The 24405-nt window shown below is 49.4% G+C and overlaps 1 protein-coding gene across 6 annotated transcripts in view; it reads right to left on the bottom strand.

The window, feature by feature from the left end:
- The window catches only part of Sv (paired box protein shaven), a 95097-nt gene that overhangs the window by 22186 nt on the left and 48506 nt on the right, over positions 1-24405 (bottom strand). For 5 of the 6 annotated variants that reach the window (XM_076772793.1, XM_076772794.1, XM_076772795.1 and 2 more), the window contains exons 3-4: positions 5487-5652; positions 945-1142 (exon numbers count right to left, since the gene is read on the bottom strand). In XM_076772793.1, the coding sequence (XP_076628908.1) occupies positions 945-1142; positions 5487-5652 (364 nt within the window). Of the gene's footprint in view, positions 1-944; positions 1143-5486; positions 5653-9718; positions 9818-24405 lie in introns of those variants that run through there. The other variant, XM_076772797.1, reaches the window with a different exon arrangement.

Genomic DNA, 24405 nt, shown 5'->3' with positions numbered 1-24405 from the left:
GCAATTCGATCCGCATTACGCTCGATTACATTATCAGGCCTGCGGCCTGTAGGGAGCCACTTGAAAACGGGGAGGAACTATGAAGTAGGTGCGTACAGTGAATGTCGGATAAAAGCGGGAGATAAGGTCTTAAGTAGCGACTGATTAAATCTCGGGACATATGTGTGTCGATCAATGGTACCCCGGTGGTCTCTATCTTTCTCTTTCCTCTCGATTCTGTTTCGCGATGGCTTTTCTGTTGCTCGAAAAGGGGATCCACTCGTTCAGTTTGTGCGGTGCTGATACGCTGTAATGCCGTCTCATGGGAGCACGCTCCCTGTTTCCTAGGGCATCCCTTTACCGTACCTACTCGTGTTCTAGCCGTGCCGACTACCCTTCTCCCTCTCCGATCGCTTGATCTACCGGGCGACGTAAAAACACTTGAATTAATCGGCCCATTCCCGAAGGAACCTGCGAAAGGTCAATAGGATCGGGGCGACGCGACGCGCCGAGTGTTCACTTATCTCGATGCAGTTTTCGGGGGTGCGTTCGCGCGTCCCCGGCGCTAGATAACTAATCGGTCCCATTGGCGATCGCTGGAACCATATGCCACGAGCCCTTAATTTCTTCGTCCGTTCTGGACGATAGATTTCCTCGTTCCGTCCGATGTTGTCGATTAACGCGCCGAGGAAACCCAATGATTGATCGTCGTTATCGATTCTAACGCTTCCAAGGGTTCAACCTACACATTCTTTCGATCTATCAACCATAATCTACACTCCGTGACACTTGATCCAACTCGATGGTATTTTTGCGACGACGTTGTCTACCGTTATTTAACCCCTTGACGCGTACAATTAATTCTTCTGAAATGTACGAACAACGGTGTACCTGCAGACCGATCTCTGGTCTTGTTTCGAATCGACAAACCGCGGTAATAAATAGTAATGAAAATGATAACTCACCGATTGATGGAAGAGACGGATGGCACGTTGTCTTGAGAACAAATGCCTTCTGCGAGCAGTCTGTCCCTGATCTCCCAAGCAAACATTGTCGGATTGTCCCTCTTGTAGTTGGCGATCGCCTCTACTACCGGTGGTGTGGCTACTTTCGGCTTGGATCCACCTATAACGCCAGCCTTGAAGCTGCCCGTTTCGTAATACCTGCGAACACCAACGAACGAGCTGATAGATCGTTGCCATGATTCTATTACGATCTGCAGCTCGAGTTGTACACTGGGCGTATTATTTCTCGAATCGGTAGCTCTTGGGGAAAACTACAGCCTCGATAGAACGATCAATTGAAAAACGACTAATTTTAATTCGAACTAGTAAGCTAATTTTATCGAGTAAATTTATAGATTCGTAAATGCGTGAGTTCCAATATAAAGATCAAAATCTGCTATAATTGCTCGTTTTCTCTTCGTTTGACGATCGTCTTCCGGCCACGGTGCTCTCAAAGACGCGATATCGGAAGATCTGCCGTACTCAGATCCGTTTCTCTCTGATCGAACAGAGTCGAAAAGGTGGAGAGCACCGGGAACACGGGATAAAGAGAGACGGGAGCGATCGTTTTTCCCGCGGCGGGCGGCCAACGTCGGAATAACGAATCGCCGTCCAGCGGCGCGTCAACGACCGGCTGTTTTAAAACAAACGGCTTCTGCCCCCTGCTGTCGCCTCTCCTCTACCCCCGGACCTCTCAGTCTCTCTTTCTCGCTTCCGCTGTCTCTCAGCCTCCCACCAGTCCGCGTATATGCGCGCGATGGGCAATCGCGATTGGCCCGCCGTGAACGCGCCCTTTGTGCCTAATTAGTTAAATAATATCTTCGCTCGTGCTTAAATTCAATTACGGCAGAAAGCCCGCAATAATGGTCCGCTTGTGGGCCGCCTTGATGGATGTGGGTCCGCCGCCACCGCCGCCGGCGTCGACTCATACCCGCTGGATATCTCGCCAATTTTGTACGCGTTCAACGCCGTGACCGCCATGCTAGCGGATTTTAAATCGCTAACCCAAAATGGTCCAACGAAACGCATCGGTATTCTTCTCGTTTACCGATCTATCTACGAACCATCCCCTAACATTGCTCTTGGACATTGGACAACCGTTACGTATGTAGTCTTAGTTATAACGTACTTCCAACACTGGTTCGAAAAATTAAGAATTTTAACCGATTAATCTTTTATTAAAACAAACTTAAGGCAACGCCTTAATGGAGGGCTTTGAATTTTGATACAGAAAACGAGACCACTAGCGAACAATGTTTTTTAAAAGTAACTTGTACGAGAAAGTGATAGTTGAATCCTTTAGCGATTCAAGATCAACGGAAGACCGGTCGCCCATCACTGGCTAGAGACACGGTTATCGGTAGACAGGTGTGGCTCTTAAAGCGTGAGAAGTTGATCGGAGCTTCTCGATACAGGTTGTCTGGTGTCAATTCGACAAAGAGATCAGTGTTCCAGGAAAGACAAGCGTCGCCATGGTCAGTGGACAGGAAATGGTACGAAGAGAAAGCGGTCGTAATCGGTATCATTTGGGGAAAGCTCGAAATTGATCCTGCACGCTGGAACTCGATTATCAGTGGTACCGTTTTAATCAAAATTCGTCATAGATCGGGGAACGGATAATCGAGATTTCTTCGTTTCGCGCGAGTTTATTCGGCGGAGTTTGCTGAAAGTGGTCGTCCAGTCGATACCGAGTACGGCATTAAATCTTGTTACGATTAGCGAACAATGCGTCGCCCGACAATATTCGACGATATTCGTTTCGAAGAAAAAAAAAGCACAATTGCCCGTGAACCTGCAGCTAAAAATATTGGAGGGTTCCCCCGAACGAGGTCGTGTCAACCCGTTTCGAAATTATTACGATTATATCTGGCGTAAAACCCCATTCCCGGCCCGCATGGCAATGCTCACCCGTTGATATTTCGCACCCTTTGTTCCCCCATAGTTCCACCGTGAAATGGTCATTACGCTGTTTTTAGAATTGACCCGATCACCGGGACCCCCCGTTCACCCTTGCCGCATTAATTTTGATTTTAAATCAAGTCGATCCCAAAGTTATCCGAAAGTGGAGCCATTCTGCTCGGAGAATCGTGTTACCGATAATTTATTCGCTTGTTTATTTAACGGATGAATGCCCTTTGGAATATAATACAATAATTACAGCAGAGAGTGCGATAAGTATTAACGTACGATACGGTGGATATTAAACGGATAGTGTGCAAAGTGCTATATTAACGTCCACGTGCATTTATTTTAAAACCGATTTATAGTGGATCCGATCGATAATCTGGACCGTGTCGTTCAGTTTCTACGCTGGTACGGTCGATCGAGGTGTGAATCAAAGGGGAAAGAAACCAAGTCGAACCATTCCCTTTCGCAATCGATTTCTTAATGACTTATTCAAAAACAACACCACGAATATATTAAACTGACCAAGATGGAGTAATCTTTTTACGAGGATACCTTTTTCTGGATATTGCGTGTCCTCGATCGCGGCGTTCGATTAAAATGTAGCAACCGTGGCTGTGACGCGCGAAATCCGCGCTTCCTGACCCATATTTTTCCGGGCTCTAACGAACAAACGCAAGATATATGACCAAGTATATCCCTAACCATGTTGTATTCGATAGCTCAATGTTGAAATTGTATTCATCGCGTATGATCACGTAACACCGACGACCGTGGTTACGGGTATCGGGTAAACAATGCAATTTATAAACACATTTCGCTCGGTACGCGATCCCTCGATGACGTCACGAATTGAAATTATTCCATACACGGCGTGTTCGTTTCGGAGAAACTCAAAGGAAACACGCGTTGTCGAAGTTTAAGCGGAAGGCGAACCTGTCGTCGATCGAAACGAACACTTTGTTTCTATTATTCGTACAGATGTAACTTTACGGCCCCCTGAAAAAGCGAAGCAGAGACGAAAACGGCCTTAAGTCGCGTCGACGAGACGCTGTTAACGCCGTAGGTTTACGCAGTCACGCGCTGCTGATACGTCGCGACGGCTCGCGTTGCTTTTTCGCGGAATCGCGGCGATTTCGACTCGTGCGTGCTTAAACGGAACGGAACGGAACGGAAGCGGCCGATTCCGACTAGAAGCTCGGGTTCGTAAAGTCGCGGCAGATAGCGGTGAAAAGTTTTCGCGACCCTTGGAGCGCGCCCCGCTCAACCGAAAAACCTTCTTTGGCTGTCTCGGCGAGGACAGAAAGGGCTTTTAAAGGTCCGTTCGAGGGAAACGCCGGAGAATAGCGTCTCCTTTGTGTCGGCGTCATTCCGTTCAAAGTCCGTGCACGTATGGATTCTTGTTCTTCTTCGGAGCTTGACATTCCCTTTGGAAATTCGAGGATGGTCGATAGCTGGTCACGTCGATCGAACGAGGACTCGAAATCCACCGTGTCTCGTTGACCATCGCAAAAAATTCCGATCCGGTTTCCTTTTTTATTAATCCAAAATTTCACTACGCTTAGGGCCCTCGTGCATTTAATTCCAAGGAGGAAGACTCAGATTCGGTTTGCGATCTCGGAAATAGCAGGAGAATAGCGAGAGTCGCAACTCGAGTAACGTTAGAGTAGTAAATAAATCCAGCGCGCCTATTATATGCGGGATATACGGCGAAAGAGCGGAGAGTATGACAATGATATTCGAGCACCGGGGACGTATGACATTCGGGCCATCAAAACGGCACGAGGCCACCCGTTACGTAACGCAGGGCGGAGGGTGGAAAAAACATGGAAACCGCATATCGTCGCACCCGCTGGCACTCCCCGCCGAGGGAGGAAGAAGGGTGGTTCCTTCCTTCCGGCGTCGCAATTTCGTCCTGGGGTTCGTTCGCCTCGTGGTCCTAACAGCGTCTTTAATTAAATCACTCCGACCAGGAATAGTCTCCTTTTTTGTCCAACCCTGTCTTCTCAGTCTGTTTTTCCCTCGGCCGGTCTTCTTTTCTTGCCGCTTGGAGCCCCAATCCGAGCGGACTCGACCACTTCGCCGCGCGGAAATTACGGCTTTACGTTTGCCAACGCGAACTCGATCTTCAGTAAATCATTCGCGGTTTCGCCAATGAGCTACGCCCAGACCAACGCGAACAAACAACAGCGAACGCGACGATTGGCCATGATCGTTCGAACACGTTCCACGATATTTTCACAAGCATCATTTGTTAATTCGATTAATTTTCTAACAGAAATACTAGGCAATATTTTCACGTACCACACCAAACGATTCGCGCTCGTTCGCGATACTCGCTTTGCTCTGGACACGACTTTACGCGTTCCTATTCGAAGCTGAGCGCGTTTCTCAGAATATGTTGCCGATCCATGAGAACACGGCAGCAAAGTCCTCGTACGAAACCGAACAAATCGATCGGTAAAATCGTTGGAGCGCCAAACGAGGGAAGAAGAAAAAGCAAGGCTGTTACCGTCGAAGCAGGAGTCACCGCGGGGGCTGCGGTTGTAACGGATACGACGGGGACCTGGATGGCGCCGGAACGGTGTCGGTACTCACCTCGACAGTATCTTGGATACACAGCCGTGAGATACCCTGAGTTGTCTGGAAATGTCGCACGGTCGGACGCCGCTGTGCGCTAGCTCGACGATCCTCTGCCTGACTACATCCGGTAGGGGCCTTCCGTTCACGAAGACGCCGCCGAGCTGGTTAACTCCGCCGTGGCCTGGAAAATGGAAATCGATAGTGCATTAGTCGAGCGAACCCTTCTGCGACGAGCGAGGGCGAATTTCCGCGAGCCAAAAGCCGATCCTGTACCGTGAAATCGCGACGCCGAACCGACCACGGCTCTGGACGCCGCGCCGTCGATCTCGACGCCTGACCCTACGACCTCCCTCACGCCGTCGCGAGCAACTTTCGAGTCCGTTGCTTAACCCTTAGCGTACCAAGTTGGAAACATCGACGGGCTCCCTCGTTACCAGATTTTACGGACATTGATTGCGCATATTTTTATTGTCGTTTAAATTTTAGTAATTTTTTATCGAATTATGTCAGAGAAAGTTGCTGAACGAATGTTTAGGCGATGAAATTTGAATTGTAAATAGAAAAATACACGGTTAATTAAAGAAAGGTTTGGGTGCACTTGTAGGTTCGTGTCTGGCGATCGTCTTCCGACATAGTGCATTTGCTAATAATGGACGCAACGTGTTCCGGATCATTCGATTTATCGCCGCGCAGGCATTGTTGTCTCATTTTCCTCGGCAGGCCGGCCTCCTGCTTCGCTCGCAACTCTATTTTCGCGCATTAAATCCGCCTAACTAGATAACTTCGATCTAATATCGTAATGGAGGGTCCTGGACCACGACATATGTCCCCGTGTTCGAGCCAGTGCACCAACGATTCGATGATCGCCGGTCTTTCCAACCCCTAACGCGAAGCGAACCCGGTCGCCTGCCGACGCGACGCGACGCTTCTCCTGACTTCTAACGGGCCACGCGATTCGTCCCCCTTCGATCTGTTTCTTTTCCCTCGGTCGATCGACTACGTTTCCACTCGGGCGGTACTGTTTATTAAGCTGACTGTAAACTTTTCAAAATATTTGATCTTCGTTTTCGTCGTGGAAAACGATACAATAACTAATTTAGCAAATCACCACAGCGAATCGGTTAATTCACAGATTTGCGAACCAAAATACAGAAAGGTGAAAACGTTGCTTTCAGCTATAACCGATTCGATCGAAGACCGTATCGCGCCAACAGGCTGTAACTCCTTCGTTTCGCGTCTGTGTAGGAGCGACTCGTTATTCCCCTGTAATTTGCGAGAAATTCTGCAATTTTAATAACTCCTTTTCTGTTAGATGTTACATTAAACGTTACCATGCATTTCAAGTACTTTATTGCAGTTTTCCTTTGGGAAATTCTTTCGAATCGAGCAAACGATTCCCGTGTTTGGCCCCAGTGCACGCGGATACGTGTAAACAATCGCGGCTAATTATCTCGATGAGCCTGCTATTCCGATCGGAGGCGTCATCGTTGGATGGAACGGCGCGCGCGCCGCGACGCGTGAACGCCGATCCGCACTTTTTCTTCCGCAGTTACCGCGTGTATCGTATTGCGATCTCCGGGTCGCGCAGCAAGACAATGAGGGATCCGCGATCATTACCAGAAACGATACGCGCTTTCCGGTCGCAAATCAATTCGCTCTCGCGTTTATGGTCGCATCCCCGTGGTGCGGCCGGTAGTCAGGGGGATATCGTTGGAATCATGGTGGCACTGCCACGGCAAAAGCACCATGACTACCCTACGCGCGCACACACGCCGTCACGCCTGCCGACCACAACTATACGAGGTCTCTGAATTCAGGCTGGACCACCCCCGAGACCCCGAATCCAGGGCTACCAGCGCTACGAATTGTCCAGCCACTGCATCGTTCCAACCTTATTATCGTCCGCTCTGCGTCCTCTTCCTGCCCTACGACCAATCTCCTTTCCTTTCTAACGCTATCCTTTCTCTCGTTTCTATCGTTACTCGTCTCGACCCTATGCTTTTTCTTATTAATCGACGATCGCGAGTTCTTTCAAACGAATACACGGTCGTACTAGCCGAATTAAACAGCGTGGTAAATGTAAAACGAATCGAGATATCGGCGATCAAAAACCGATGATTTCTCGCGTTATTCGAGCGAACCCGCTTCTTCTAGTTTTCCGTGTTGCTGAGAAAGACAGTGTTGTTGCGACTGGGTTCGCACGCACCGAAAAAGAAGACTATTTCCGGTCGCGGGTAGGTACGCGGGAGCGTTCATCATCAGCCAGCAACTTTCGTATAGATTCTCTGAGCAGTCACTCGATATTTCTCCGGCAGCTTTGTTCCTGTATTATATTACGGTCGGGCGTTACGTATTGCAGGCACGCCAGACTTTATTACTCGGTTGCTTGAAAAATAGACGGAAAAATGCGATACGCCGCCGCTGTTCCGCGACTTATTTTCCGAAATTTGTTATTTCGAACCAGAAACGTTTCACTGTCTCGTTTGATAATAATGCGCCGCGGAAGTTATGATGTACGCGCGAAATTTTTGCGTAATTCGGAAAAGTTTCACGAAACTAGCTCGTCGAGAGAAAAAAGTGGTCGCTTATTGCCCATTATTCCGCCATGTTTCGTTTGCGGGTTTATTTATAGCAACTGGACAGTCTTTACATAATTTTGTTCCGACACAGAGATAGGAGGGATCCTTCTCTAAATAAAAATTTCGAATCTCTTGTTGTTCGTTGAATAAGAATAAGTATTGCAAGTATACAATGAAATATTTTATATCGAACAGACGGAAATATTTATTCGATACAAGAAACGTACAGATAAAAGTATCATCTACCTTTGACTATATAGAAAAATTTAATCGAAAAGAGTTATAAGCATCGACAAAGTACTTGGTGACAATTTCACAGATTATTATTATTATTATTATTGTTATAGAGAAAGATATCGACGGGCCAGTTGGGAAACGATTCAGCTACGGTGCGCTTAGTGACCGCGCCGTTCTTGTTAATGCTTCATAATTATTATCATCCCATTAGTCTGAACGGAATCGCGGTGGCGGCCATAAACGAGCGCACGGATCATGCGGTGGTTTCGATCGTTGCGCGCTTTAAAACGACACTCGAATCCGCCAAATTAATACGGTCCGATCGCTAATTAGATGAAAATGCCGCGAATCAGGAAGCCCGACTTGTTTGCCGGTGATCGGTGTTTCGCGCGAAATAGTTGTCGCGTCGCGAGCGATAAATTTCTCGCTCTTCCGCCTTCGCGCGGCGATTACTTTTTAGGCTGCGGCGCGGACTTAATCGGATTAAGCGAACAAGACCGATTTTTACCCTCGACCGGCAGTTTTTGCGCGAATCACGCGCGGGGGAATTATTGCGGTTCGATCCATTTTTTTCGGGAAATAATTTCAGCCGGATACGACGACGCGAATTTCTCTACGTTAGGAAACCGGCTGGTTCTTGTCCCGTTTAGAGAGGAAAGAAAGCTAGAGAAAACGAAAGTGCGTAGGATCTCGGTTGTTGCGGTAACGTTTTTTCGCCCGGACGAAGAGGGAAAATTTTATCGTACCGTTCGTCGAGCGATCCGCAAAGATTTCGTCGCGATTTTAGGGGAAGAGAGAGAGCCAACCGATTCCGCGAATGGTTCCTGCGCGGATCGACGACTCCAACGATTGCGGTTTAACTTTTTTTTTTTTATCGAATCGGCTACCGTCACGGATCAAACAGCAAACGAAGGTCGTTAGATTTCTTGTTCTCGCGGTCTCGTTTGTTCGTCGACGATGCTGATTTGTCGTCGAATGATCGAGCATCGTTTAACTTTCATATCTATTCAACGCTTCGCTTAATCGACAGAAGACCCTCAAGAGAAATCTATCTTCACGCTTTGAACGTTACTCTTCCGATTCGGGAAAACGTTCGAATTCTTTTTCCTGTCGTTTCTTAGCGATTCTACCTTCGATCTACCGAGTTAAAAGCTTGCCGAAGCTCGTTTCGATGCTTCCAGGTCTCGAATCGGATAAACTGTTTTTCAAGAGGGGGCAATAGGTTACTGAACCGTGCACGGATTTCAAAACAAACTTCTAAACGTTTCCTCGTGATTAACGAATAGAACTCTAAACGAGTACTAATCGCCGCTGATCGTGTTGACGAGCAAATGTAAAATGTTTATCCGTTAGTCGCGAATGAAATCGAAGCAAAAGTTTAAATAAACAAGTAAATTTTTCACAGAAGACAAAGTTATATCGGTGGCTTACAGGTGTAATATTCCATCATATTCTGATTGTAACGGTAGGCGGTGCTGAGGTCCATCGCGGCACCTCAGAAGCCGACGGCCGTCGGCTATGGGAATCCAGGTGGTTCCTCCGGCCGCGTAGATTTATATATAATATGAGGACGGTCGGTCCTATTGACCACCGATAAAGACCTCGTCCACGCTTCCAGAAGTAGTTCTCGTCTCCTTTTTTAGAGGAGCGCGTAGGGTCGGTCTATGGCGATGGGGTACAATGACTGTCATCAGGAGCGTCTTTGTACCGGACGACGGGTGGCTTCGGCGAGCACCCGGTCGGCCGTCGCTTCATCTTCGTGAATCGAGAGCGTGAATCCTCGTGGTCGGGCAGAGAACTCTATCTACGAGACGCTTAGAGCCTCGAGTGTTTTTTCTCACAGTACGCGGCGCGGCATCACTGAACCACACTTTCGCACGCTGTTCGCAACGAGCGAACCAAGCTAGAACCGGCCGATGGATCTTCGCGCATTTTTCTCTAGTCGCGCTCAAAGATTTCCCCGTCGATTCTCGCCGGTAAACGTTTCAAATCAGTTTCTGATCCTCGAATCGATCGTTTATCGAAACGCAACAGCCACTGCACAGAATTTACGCCGCCACGAGCACAGTTTGCACAACACCGTATCCAAGAAGCCGGGTTTTCAGCGTTCACTCAACGACGAACGCCTTGTCCGATGCGGACGGTCGTCCATCGTCGCCCGTGATCGTCCAAAATCGTCGATTTCTCTGATTGGGATTTTATTTTTCCCGGAATCGTTGGTGGTAGCGTGGTCGCGCGCGATACCGCGAAACTATCGTCGATACGATGGTCGATAGCGATGGTCGATACCGGTGGTCGATACCGGTGGTCCTTTCGATTACGAGGCCTGGGGACTCTCGAGCGTGTCCGGACTCTCGTTATCGTTATCAGCCGCGGTGACACGGTGGTTGGATCCCAAAAAACCGGCACAGTCATACGCGTAACGACGACGCGAAAGCACGAACGAGGCTTCTGCCGACGGGCACACGTGACTTGGCGAAGCTTTTCGACCCCCGCCTCGTTCGCCGAGCTTTCATCCCCACGCGGACACGCAACCCCGCCTTTCGCATCCCTCGATCAGCATCCAGCGGTGGATCCGAGCCGCTATTGGTCGCTCCGGGATCACGTGTGGCCGAGGTGGGGCGCTCTGCGACGCGGGGTTTCTACGGAAACGGCGGCAGCGTCGCGCGGGATAACGTCGTTATTGGCATCGGCTTTGGTGGGACCGAGATCGGCCCAGGGAGAGAAAGAGCCAGAATCGGGATGGAAGAGGCAAAGGTTGCGAAATAAACGTTCGCCGGCTGGTCTACCGCCAACAGTCCCACGCGAAATCACGCGGCGCACACCCCCGTGAGCACTGCTTATTCATGAACCTGTCCCTCTCCGGGAGGTTATGGAGGTTCTACCTTGCTCCTTGGATACGATGTCTCGCCTTATCGATTTTATTTATTTAAGAGTTTCCCTTTGTCGCTCCACTTTTTCCGAACTGCTGCTGCTTCTTCTTCTTCTTCTTCTTCTTCCTCCACTTTTCGTCCGGTCTTATTTTTTACGCTCGTTCGTCAAACACCTCCTCCGCGGTTAACCTCGATCACCGATCGAAACCTCTGGCCAGACAGACGGGCCACGGACGGAGCAAGTTTACCCGCGTTATCTTCCGCGAATTCCTCGTCGTTTCGAAAATGAAATTTCTTTAAATCGTCGGGAAGGAGAAGGAGGACGGAAACCTTCGTCCCGCTTAAATAGGTGCACGCACGGGCACGGTTGGACCCTATCACGCTCCGACGCGACTAATTACGAGACTGATTACGTCGAGACAAACACCGTGGACACCGCTCCTAGTCCCCGGAGGGACGGAAAAGGCAACGGGGGAGGAAAGGGCTAGGAATCCGCAAGTTACGCGTGTCACAGAGTGGGGAGGGGCCGAAGGTGGGGACGATATACTGGTTTACGAACTGCTGCGGGCACGGCGCTGGATACTTTCCTTGGGAACTTATATCCAACTATAACATTTACGGTAATCTATCGATGCTTATTCACCGGAAGGAACTTATCATTTTTATGCACCCTATAACTCGAAAGTTAGGCAATGCACGATGCATTCCAATTACCCTTCAACGAGTCGAATTACTCGTCTCTGGGGATTTTCAATTTTTCCTGATATACTTGTTCGAATTATTGCGCCCGAGGGGCACGGTAAAGTTTCACGAAACTCGCACGAGAATTTATGGAAAAGCGCGACGGTGATCCGGATCGGGTCGTAAAACGGCCATGCGTCAAAAATCTGAAACGAGAACGCGTACCCAACTCTGTTTCGCAGAATATTTCGCGATTAAGGGACAGTTGGATTCACCGAGTCCCACTGTGTGTTTGGTTGTCCACCCAGTCGACGCCTTAAACGCGTTCAAGTATCGGGTCTTTTACCTTATTCGAGAACGGACTTCTTTCGAGGTTCTCGCAACCGTAGAATCGTTGGACGCAACACGAAAATAAGTCTATTCTGGCTGCGAAAACGCGTCCCGGTACGCGTCGCCGGAAACCCCGAGACTACGGTAAGAACCAAAATCGTGCAATGCCTTCGCGACCGGGCAATGGTGCATGAAACGGATAGAATTCGCAGGAGGGTAGGTAAAAAAGTGTATCGGGATGTTTGGAAAGAGCCGTGTCGGTGGCTGTGCCTTCTGATCCCTCCGGAACGAAGAAGAGATACCACAGGGTCCCCCACCTATCTAAATGTTGGGCTGGGAAGGTCTCGGCATCGTTGGGAGCGACTTGGATCGCCCGGAAGGTGCGGTCAGCCATCGGCGTCGGTGGGACCGTCGCCGGGCCGCGAATCTCACAAGGGTCCGGTTTACATTCGAGTGCGTTCTTTCATGACTCCTTTCTTTATTTCATTCCTCGTTTCCAGCGTGCCGACTGGGCCGCGCACCTCCCCCGCTCCTGGTCTACGGCCGGCCTCCGACATTAGATACGTGAGATCGGGAAACCCGCGTCTTGTTGTCAAACGGTGTCGTTGCGCAACCGGTGCACCCGACACCCGTCAACCGAGGCTCCCTCGCGTTATTTCCTACCCGGCCGATTTCGCCTTTACGATTTACGACTCCGTCCAGATCGATTTCCACCGACACCGCATCCTGTTACCGCCCCGACACTTTTTCACCTTCGAGCGTTGTACATTGTTGCGAGGAACCGGACGATTACGATCCTACTGCCGATTCTCCGTACTTATCGAGCGCGTACACTCTGCATCCTTCGCAACTGTTGGGTTCTTGGTGGAAATTATTTTATTTTTCTGCGCGACCGGTGTGTGCAAGTTTCGAGCCGAAAGGCAAACTAGGCGAGGTTAAACGCACGAACGGACGATCGTTCGTTTGACCGGGTCGGGTTACCCTTCTCGGTCGACTCCCCCTCGGGAAAGTTCTTGGTTCACCTGACGCGTGATCCTCGCGTATAAAGATCGAGCATCGGCGCAGATCTATTCGTCATTACCGCGTCGGACGACCTTAATCTCTGGAGGATCTTCCGAGATTACACTTTGGCATATCATTTGCCAGAACGAACGAGCGGCTCTGGCCGCGTTGACGGGCAATATGTCGTCCACATGACCGCCGCCGGTACTCGACGTGAGACACATTTACAGTCGAATCCGAACTCCCGTGGCATTGCTGGATATAGAGGGTCCAAGTGTACCGGCTGGCTGTGGTAGTGCCAGAATTCGGCGTGGGCAGATGCAGATGATCACGCTACTCTGAATGCATCGATCATTGGGGTAATGCGGGTGCACCGTGCTCTTGACTGCCTAATCGGTACTCTAGGCGACCTGCTCTATCCTTCCTAATCCGTCGGGTAAACCGCTGCATTAATCTCCCTTGTCTGTAGGATAGCTCGAGGAGGGCTAGGTGCGAATTTCGATACGGGGCTGTCAAGTTACTTGGCGAACAATTAATAGAAAGCAACGTAACGCGCAACGTTTCTATACGCTGTACAATATTTCGTGCTGATCAAAAGTTTAGAAGCGCGGACAATGTTTCCATAACGTGGTGGTTGTCATTAGCGAGAAAAGATTCGGGACGAATTTCCTCTGTTTCTGGGAAGGATCCCGTCGATCCGAGAGGTTAACGCGTGGTATTAGGGAATTCGGAAACTACACCGCGAAAGATTAACCCCTAACCGTATTACTTGGGTGTACCGCGTGAACCGAGGGACGAGAGCGAAGCGGGCGGCGATAACTTACGGGATTCGATGTAAATAGCACACTTACTTATTCGCCACTGTCGCGCAGCACAAGTTAAAAATACGGGGGCCAAGGTGAAGGATGCTGAAACGGAGAAGGCGGGGGAGGGAGTAAGAAGGAGACAGAGAGGAAGTGACTTTTTTGCGTAATGAAAGCAATCAATTCAAGTCCCTGCTTCTAGCGTCCTTTGCCGAGGGAGAATCGCGATCCAGCTTCTCTGGTTCTCTGTCGTTTCTCCCTCTTACCTCGATCCGACCAAGGCCGGAAAAAACCGAGTGGGGGGTAGTAACTCGGTCTCGCGAAACCTCGTCCTCGCTTCACCCTGCCATCCTCTTTCTCGCCACCCTAACAGTGGCCGGACCACTTTTGTAGTCATCATAAAATGCCCTGCTTTCAAGTTCCGACGATTGCTACTCTTTTTCTTTTTTTTTTCTTTCTCTCTCGTTCTTTCCCCGGCGCCTGGCTCCCGTTCGAGGGTAGCGCACGGCGGTAGGAAATAACGAAGTGGTGAGTTCAGGAGGAGCTACGGATAGGATTTCTGGAGGGGAGACGGAGAGAACGCGAGCGAGAAAAAGAGAGAGAGCAGAACCGAGAGGTGGAGCAGGTTAATCCTGAGTATTTTCCGTAGGGGGTGCGAGTATCCCCAGCTCGTGGGCAAAAGTACGGGAGAAGGGGAGCGGACCTCTTTAAAACAGCACTAAAGTATCGTTAATCTTGGAAGGAGAGGCTCTTACTTTCGCTGGGACAAACTAGTTAGACACATCCACTTGATACAAAAATAAATTGCGATCCTCTGCGATACATCTTGGCTGCCGCTAAGGACGCACCCTGGACCACCCTGACTCCATTATCGAACGATCGTTTCTCTTAAAATAATACTCTGAATCGCCCATAGAATCGGAAACTTGCACGATTATGGAGTCGAACGGTTGCAAATTAGTTATCTAGAAGACTTAGAGGAGAGTAGTAAGTGTAGGGTGATTTTAGTTACGATTCTGGACGGTACCGCGGAAATCGAATCAAAGAAGATCTTGCCAGCGAAATATCTGGTAAATGTTACGAGAATGGGATCTTCCGATGATAGACAAAGTCCCGAGGTTCCCGCGGGAAATGGTAAATGTCAAACACACGGCCCTCGTAGATCCCCGGGAGAGCTAAAGGCCATAGCATCGTAATATGATTACGCGCTGTCCGTCATCCCCTCGTTTCGACGCGATTATTGTATGGTACGAGCGGCGCCGACTCGATTCGGCTCGAATGGCAAACAGTTCGACTCGTTTTCCTCTCGCCTTGTCCACTTTGGAATTTAACGACAATCGTCGGTTCGCGGGCTTAATTAAATCGAATGATCGCCGCGGTTTAATTAAGCAGCGAAAGTGTGGGAATCGCGATATTATCGGCGCTCGGTTCCGGTGAAAAACGCTTCGGTCGCGCAAGAAGCTACGATTACAAATCAAAGGGATAAACAATGTTTACGGATGTCGATGCCGATCGAATGTACAATATTGATGCAATCGATCGCCGATAGAAAATAAGCGCTGCTAATTCTACCGATTTTGTCGACGATTTGGAATAAAGACCGTTAGGTAAGACGATTACCTAATATTGCGTAAACGAATTGTTGCGAAAAGGTAAACTTACTGCACAGTATGACCAGCGATCGAACCTCCCGTCGCTTGCTTCTGCCGTACTTAGGACAGCCATTATTCCACGCATCGATCACGTCCACTCTCACAGACATGTCGCAGCACATTCAACAGAAGCCCGTCACTGTTATAAAAAGACAATCTTCTCGGACGGTTTAACCATTCGACGCTCCAAAGTTTCTTCGACGAACGATCTTCACGGCCGACGGATTCCAATTGATCCGGTCGTCCCCTCGGAAACTTTACTACGCGTTCGCTACTGAATGGACCGAGCCGGCGATTCCACGATTCAACGTTATTATTTACTATTTACGTATCGCGACTCTCGCGCGACCATAATTCCGATACGGTGCCTACGTACCGGGTACGTAGAAAGTAAAGATCCGCGCAACGTTGAGCGTCGGAAGGTTTCTCGGCCGCCGGCAGATCGCATGGTCGGCAACGCGTTAATCTCGATAGCGAAAACTAGTCTATTTGTACGCTTATTTTTTGGCTAAATATTTGTCGACAAACCGTGGAGAGACTCTTCTGGGCGACGCGGATCAGCTTTTCCGAATCTCGGCGAGTCGAGGATATTCCGGAGATGCGTCGTATTAAGGATGAATAGCGTTAGGATAATAGTTGGAAGAAGGGTTATGCCACATACGTACGAGGGGGATCCACTCGAGTGGTTTGTCGTTTGTGGTGGGTGGAAAGCTCATGAAGTTCACCCTAAGTATAGAGGCACGTGGGAGTTGGAGGGAAGAAGAGAGAAAAGCGGTTTCAGCGAGCACGTGCTGTCGCGTGTCGGCGAGCCCTTGTGATCTATGTGCCTTCGCTGCACCACCTACATGCATACATATATATGTATATATATGCATGGAAATTATTGCTACATCGGCCAAATATATCCCTTCTAATGTTCCATCGCGATACTCCGATTCGAGGGGGTGGGGGTCGCCTCGATTTGCCAAAACATTTTAAAAGCTATCGATCGCAAACTCTGCTCGATAAAGTCGACCGCCCCGAAATAAAAATATCCGCAAGGGCTCGATGGTGTCTCGGATAATTTTCGATTGCTCGCATTTTATCCATCGTTTGTGTTGTAAACTCTAGATGTCCCATTCCATAACGATTGATACAACCCCGCGCGTAGCATGGTCTTCGTTTTACCGTCGAACAAACATTTTTTACATCAATTTCTTTATTATTTATAACAAGTATCATCGATTACGGATCGTTCCAGGATCTTTGGGAAAGCATTACTCGTGGGCTGACCGTATACGTTAATGTGTTCGGAACAATGGCGCTACAAGATTGATATGCAAATTACGGTTGGGGACGCGAGCTTGGGCCGATCTCCCCGACAAGACGACGCGAAAGGGATTTCCTTCCGGCATCCAAAGGTGGTGATGCGGTGGTGAATAAGGAGAGGGCGGTATGCCTCCAGGGGGTTTAATCCGGGGGTTGGTGCATATTTCACGGTCGGTGGTCCCATCTCGCGGAGACAATCCGAACCAGCGTGGATACATCATCGCGTGACGCCACGTAATAACCTCCTGGGCCACAGCGAGCGCCTTTCAAAACCCTCTTATTTATTCATCTCACCTCATCCTTGCTCCCCCGGCCACAGGCCATCATCCCTCCTGTACAGGCTCGCGCGACGGCGCGGCGGCACTGCCTCCATTTTCACGATTACGCGAACCATGGAGTCTAGAAAGATCCCGATGAGCTGTCAAACAGCATCATTAGTCCTCTTCGTCGAGTCAAAAAATTATGCACCTTTCGGAAGGAATTTTTAAGCAGGGATTTTACGTAAGTTCGTAAATTTAGCGATAATCGAGCGTCCCGGAGCGTGTATCGGTGCTACTTTGCAAACGATCCTTACCCGGAAAAATATTCCAACAATAGATGTGCCCCGTGATTCATCCGTTCGCGCGAATAATCAGGCTCGAAGAAGACAGCATCGATCAGACGGTGGCTCGCTCGGCACGAGGCTCGCGCATTTCTCGAATAGCGCCTAAACCATCGGTGAATTCTCGTATCGCTTACCGGCGTCGTATTTTTCCTCTCGCGACATCCTCGCGCCACTTCGTCGCCAGATGTTGCGGCGCAAGTACGTCGACGAAGGATCCAGCGATGAAAACGAGCATCGCGAGCCGAAAGAGCTTACTTTTCACCCCTTGCCGGTCGTCGCGCCACCCTAACGCACCGATTCCAAGAAGTCGCCCGTTGGATTCTAACTTTTCTAACCCGTTTCTAATCGAACGCTTAGACTAACGATCAGGACTAGTTTACTCAACATCCGTCGATTTACAATACGGTAGCTATCAAATTAGTCGGCTTTCGTTAAACTATTTCAAATATTTTCGCTCGACCGACGTTCATTTGCCAAACCGATAGTAATCTAAACGATTGCTGTTAGTTGGATTGCTCAATCTCAGTTATTTATCTCGATTATTAACTTTTTGGAGGCAGGGTGAAGACGAGAAGATCGGTGCGTGCTTCCGTCGTCCGAATCCCAACGTCACGATTGAAAATTCGAGATCGATGCGGGATCCCGTTCCTCGGCCAGATTAATGGGGTAGGAGAGAAAGTATTTCTGTGCCGGAGAAATATCGTCAGGCCGACACGGCCCTGGCCGTTAAGATAATAATAATCTTACGAGTGCGAATCCTTCGGTACGAGACGGGAGACACGCGACGAGAGCAGTGCGCTCGCGTCGACACACGTACTTGACTCTTCTCGTGCAACACGACCGGCAGAAAGGCTATTTGTCGGATGACAAACGAGCGGCGGGCTACGTGGGTGGCTTTGCCGGTCGCGGGAAATGGTGAGCGGTGCTCCGTGTCGCCGCGCGCGCTTTCGTGTCGTTCGGTCGGTTTTCAGAATCGAGTTCGAATGCGGGCTGAATCCGAACGTCTCGAGGCCCGTGCGCATCGCAAACTCGAACGAATGTTCCGCTGGATTGGAGAACAGACAAACAGATTTATTCCCGCGAATCGTCTCGCGGCTCCACCGGTACTTGGATTTCTCGGGGCGAACCCGGTTTTTCGAGCAAACTCGGCGAAGCTAGAAAACTGGACAACAAAACGCGAATACTTTGATAATAGGTTCCATCGAGCGGCGGGAAACGCGACGCGCTCTTTTGTTTTCTCCCCCATTCGCGGGGATCGAAGGAACGAATGACCGAGCCGGTGCCGTTAAAGACGGGCAACCAGCACGAATTCGAATTTGTTGCAACACCGTTGCGGCCAGTATCGTAGATCAGCGCCGGTATCATAGCTCAGAGGCCACGTACAGAGTGGATGCATTTCGGTGGCCGGCACGTAACGCTTCACGCACTCACACACGCGTCCTGTCGCCTACGCGAGCGCGGCGTAAGTGCGTGTATGTGTGGCCGGGAGGCACATAATGTCTAATGGGGGTGATTGTGCTCGCGCTCCGTGACGGATCAATCTGCCACCCCCTTCAACCCCCTTCTCTGCTTCGAAGAGAGACCAAGGGGGAGGGTGGGGGTGAAACGGAGAGAAACACCGGGAGATAGAGGGAGACCGAGAGACTAACCCTTGGTCTCACCGAGCGAAACCCAAGCACGGACTCGCGCGGATAACGCGCCTATTCGTCATACCTCCCGAAGGGCTGGAGAATTAGACGCTGGAAACATTATTAATCGACGACCGTTCTCTGCCAGCTCGCGCGTCCTTCGAGTCACCGCAGAATTTGCTTCCCGGGACCAACCGTCGACCATCCCGTTGTCATCCGAATCGAGACCACCGTAAAAATCCTTTCCAAGGGTGATCTTGCGGCAATTAACCCCGTTGCACACTGCCTTTCGTCCCGAAACGCCCTTTGCAACGGCTTCGTTCCAAGGGACCAAACGCTAAACTATTTCATCCGTAGAATAATAACTACCTTATTTACAGTTACAAAAGGTGTAACATTTATTCAAATACGGAGCTTCGTTTTCGAGAAAATCTAGTTTAAAAATATACTATACGTATGTATATCGGATACGCGTGCGATTTATTACGATTTGGCGGGCGCGTCTGTCCATTACTTACCGTTTCTACTTTTACCGATGTCCGAGTCGAACTCTATTAGCTGGACAGCTCGCGTCTGTCCATTGCTCGCTGTTTCTACTGTGACGCGCTTACTCAAACGAAAACTAAGTATTTATACACCAAGGTTTCGACTTTTTTCTTCGTTTCCAGAATCCGAAAGCTCCTTTGGCATCGATCGATCGACAAATGGTCAGGTGCATCGCGTCGCAACCATCCCGGACGTGAATTTCCCTAGTACGATCGCACGATGCATGCGCGCTCAAGCTTCGTCTTACTATAAATAGCGGCTCGTTATCAGCTTTGAAATACATATCGCCCGCGGGAAAAGCCATTTTAATTACTGGGCTAGACGCGAGCGGTTCGCAGGGCGACTTTCCGGCGTGCGCGGTCGCCGGTATCTCGGACACCCAACTAGTTAACCAGGAAAAGCAATATTTCAGAACGTACGCAGAAACATTTATAAGCGTATCCGCGTAACCTGTTTCTCGACGGTTTCCAGGCTCCGTTCTGGAAGCGGGTGTATGGTATAAGGTAACGAGGCGATCTCTCATATCGCGCCGCCCACGTGCGACCACGTTGACGCGAACACGGACGCTCGGCGTATTACGATCGGTCTGAGAACCGCGGAGATCCTGCGATCGAGAAACGCGAGAAACGAGGAAGGAGAGCCGCTTTTAATCCTTCGTGCCTTTGGTGCTCCATACGCCAACCTATTTGGCGGATCATTTAATATTCTGCTCGTGGTCTCTGCTCTCGACATTTTCCGGGCTTTTTCCCATTTGACCGCAGTTAAAACGGAATTGTTTTATAGAAAATAGTAGGATGCGGAGATTCGACTCTCGCGTTAATTGGGAAACATCGTATCGACAAACTCTGGAACACGTTCCCTCGAGAGTTGCAAAACCTTTTGTTTACTTGGTACGCGTATCCAAGTGCACGGTACTCGTTACTAGTGCGCCCCATATTATATCCCTGGTATACCTATACGTACGATACCGCATTCTTTCCCCAGTTTACGCATAACTTTCTAAGCGATCGGTGAAAGGACAAGATCGGTTACCATTGAAACCACGCGGTGTAGAAGGTTAAACAACGATCGATAAGTCGAGCACAATCGGAACGCGCGATCGCGAGAAGAAAGCTTCGGCGTCGATCCGTCAACGAGCACGACTAGTTTTAATTAGCGTTCTCGAGTAGCTTCGCGGTTCCTTCGAAGGTCCGAGTAGTCTTTATTAAATCCTCGCGGTGCGCGAAACGGGCATCGACGGTCATTAATCGTCCCCGTTGCTCGATATTCGAGGGTCGATTTACGCGTCGATCTCGAATCCGGGAGCCGGTTCGCCAACCTTCCGGAACAACTTCGGTTTCGTTCTTACCCACCGAGGTCGGTGGCGACAAAAGTTACGACTACGTTCTCAGTGCCGGCCTGCCGAGTCACAGATGGCAGCAGAAGGTCGGCGGAAAAGTTTTCTCGGAATCACCATTATTAATCCTTTCAATATCTATATACATGTATAGAACAATTAGGTGGCCAACGTATAATTACGTTTCTCTCTTGGGGAATTCATTTTTTATGTAAAACGAAGACTTTAAAAGGTACCGACTGTAAATAATAACGTTATTAATTCAGTTCGTGTCTCGAGGAATCAAGAAGGAAAGTAATAACCGAACAGTTCTCTTCCGATTCGTGGAACGAAACATGTGCACGTGTACCTAGATGCGTAGGAGAAAACCAGCAGTTTTCCCTAGATTCGCGCAAGGACAGTGTCGAGGACAGGAAACGTTTCAGTTTCGACGATTATCGCAAGGACAGTGGAACGGAAACCAAACCAACTGTCTATTTTTACACGTTCGGAGATCAAGCTCGTTAAGAACGGATTCTCGGAACACCGGAGCGCACGTACGCTGATTGCGAAGCACAGATTATCCCGCCTTTTTACTGTCCTCCCGAGCGATAATTGACCGTCGTTTACCCCGCCATTTGTTTATAATTACACGTATTGGTCGTAAACGCTCCTTGCGGTCGAAACAATTTGAATTTTCGACGCGGCAAAAACGACTAGACCGATACCAATCATCGGTGATTCCGAACTGCGCTGGTTTCTACGTTCGCATCGGGCTAATAATTGTGCGTCGTTTGTCCCGAAGCGATTACGATTCGCCTTTATGCTCCCTATGTTCGGTACGATTCGAGTCAATGTTTGCGCGAATCCTTAGCGATTGCGGTTTGATCGAGCCTCCGACGCGTATCGATATTCGAAAGAACCTTTTTTATAGGTTTATTCGTATCTCGTAATTTCTTATATTTTCTGCAGACTAGTTAAGAAGCAAACGATCGTTTAATTATTTGCAATGCGCAAAAAGTTGAATGGGAAAACCCGCAAAGGGTTAAGAATCGAGAGGTCGTTAGATAGGTACGACGGAGGTTCGGGCGCGATAAGTGTCGGCGTAGAAATTGTCTAAAATCGATGTTCTGTGGTCCGCGCGGATCCTGGTCCGTTCTTGCACGTGCAGTTATAATCGCGCAAATTTTTTGCCACGGCCCCGAGGACTCGAATCGTTCTCACCAAATCTCCGGGTGCGGTGGCACGCAACTTTTTGCCCGTATAGTGAAAAATTCAGGATACCGCCGACGAATCCGGATCGATACGCGACGCGTATCGAGAACCGTCGGGAGTTCTGTGGTCGTGTCGGCCAATAATTGACCCCGGGTGCGTTCGTCCCGACGCGTACATTATAAACGCGCGCGCGGGCTACCAAGCAGGTATCCGTCCTGGCCGGTTGGTAGTTAAGAAGTGGCTGCAGCTTCGACGCGACGTGTTATGGCTTTAACCGCAACAACGCGCCTCCGACCGCAGGAACCCTTTACTTTACTCTTTACTCCTGTGCCCTCGCAATGCGTCCTCCTACTACCCCACCTCACCGTCACCGCCGCCACCACCACCTATCACCATTGCCTCGCCCATAATTACTCCGCGATGATACAAATGGTATCGATCATCGTTCCGGTTACCCTTCGTTCCTTCGATTCCTCGCCCCAACCGTAATCCCCATTAACCGCCGTAATTACGATCCGATAGTATGCCTCCGATGCATCGTCGTGTTTCTACAAACAGTTACAAACCCCTTTCCCTTCAAACTTTCAAACGTATCTAGTTTCTTTTTACCGACGATGCCATCGATTTAGCAAAATTGACTGCCTTGCAGCAAGAGGGATGCAACTTCATATTTACCAATTTTGAACGTAACATTGAAAAGTACATATTTCTTTATATAGATTTTTATTTTAAACTTATTTAAATGTACACGGTAGGTGTTACATGATTAAAAAAAATGTTGATTCGTCCGCTAGTTGGAAAAATAATTGATCGTGGTGTGGGTTAGGTGGTTCGTCCTGCATAATCTTTGAAGAAACGGAAAAAAACTTTCCAGGTCGATAGGATCGTACGAAGGCTTGTTTGTTACCCAGGCGTAGCTGCTTTAACCCGTGAGCAGTGATTTTAGCGAGAAATTTTACGCGAAACTGCGGCGTTCTCGTTGTAAATCACGCACTCACCGGAGGCGTGGATTTATTTTAGAGTCCATTTCGTAGCATCGGCTCACAGAGGATGAGTCATGGTGGTATTGTTCGGCCGGACGATGAGATACAACACAAATCATTTCCTGCCGTATCCCTATCTATCTGCCTTCGCGTTTACGCGGCTTTGGCCGTGTACGTGGCCGCGTCTGTGCGATCTTATTACTCGCGTGTTGGTCCGCGGGCTCGCGGCTGTATAGGTGCAACGACGCACAACGCATCTCACGCTCGAGTGCATGCGTCGTGCAATCGTCTAGCGCTGAACGCGTGCACGCGACGTTATGCGAAAACGGTTTGGCATTTCGCGGACGATGTCGGGAACTTTTTGCCCAATTTGATAAAATACGGCACGCGCTCCGCCAGGTGCTGTCTGCCTCGTTCTTTGTCCCGACAGACTTTATTTCTCCCTCCCAGCGAGCACCACTCTATAATCGATGGATTCGAATTACCTGCATTACGTAAAAAATTGCAACCTACGCAAATATAGAGTCGCACAGTTTTCAGCAACGAAAAATACGCGCTTTTCCAACTGCGCTCTCGTCTTGCTCAGTCCTAAGTACACCTACAGAAAATAAAAAAAATATTCGGGTACCTGGGTGTGTTTATCTTTGGTCTCGCACAGGATAAATTCTTTTCTTTTTTAATGGAAACAAACGTGGATCGATTCCAGTACACTTTACATAAGAGAACACGTCAATGTTCCGGGTCTTGGAACATGGAGTTTCGTAAGTTGTTAGAAATTTTGTTGGCCGTCTGGTAGAGGACAGTAGGAAATACATATCTTTGATATCGCTGGTTGGCTGGCAACGGTTAAAATTGTTATCGCGCTATCCTTTTTGGAACGAGTTCGCCGAGTTCGTGGTCTAGGCGATGCGAGGCGGCTCGCGCGCGCCGGCTAACAGATGCCAGTAATCTCTCGAACAGGATCCATTCCGACGGATAATATTTTCCGAGCATCGGATCGAATGTTCGCGCTTCTTCATACGCGTCCATCGTCGGCATCTGCGTCCGCGTATCGGTAGCCGGATCTGTCGGCGTTAATTTGTCGATCCAGCGGCGGCGTTAAACGGCCGTGGCTGAATTCTTGTTGCCGCGATCCAGCGACAGATACAACTAACGCCAGGGCCTGATATATATCTCAC

Source organism: Colletes latitarsis, chromosome 9, assembly GCF_051014445.1.
Source record: "Colletes latitarsis isolate SP2378_abdomen chromosome 9, iyColLati1, whole genome shotgun sequence".
Classification (NCBI taxonomy): Eukaryota; Metazoa; Arthropoda; class Insecta; order Hymenoptera; family Colletidae; genus Colletes; species Colletes latitarsis.
This window is presented reverse-complemented; position numbering and strand designations above follow the sequence as displayed.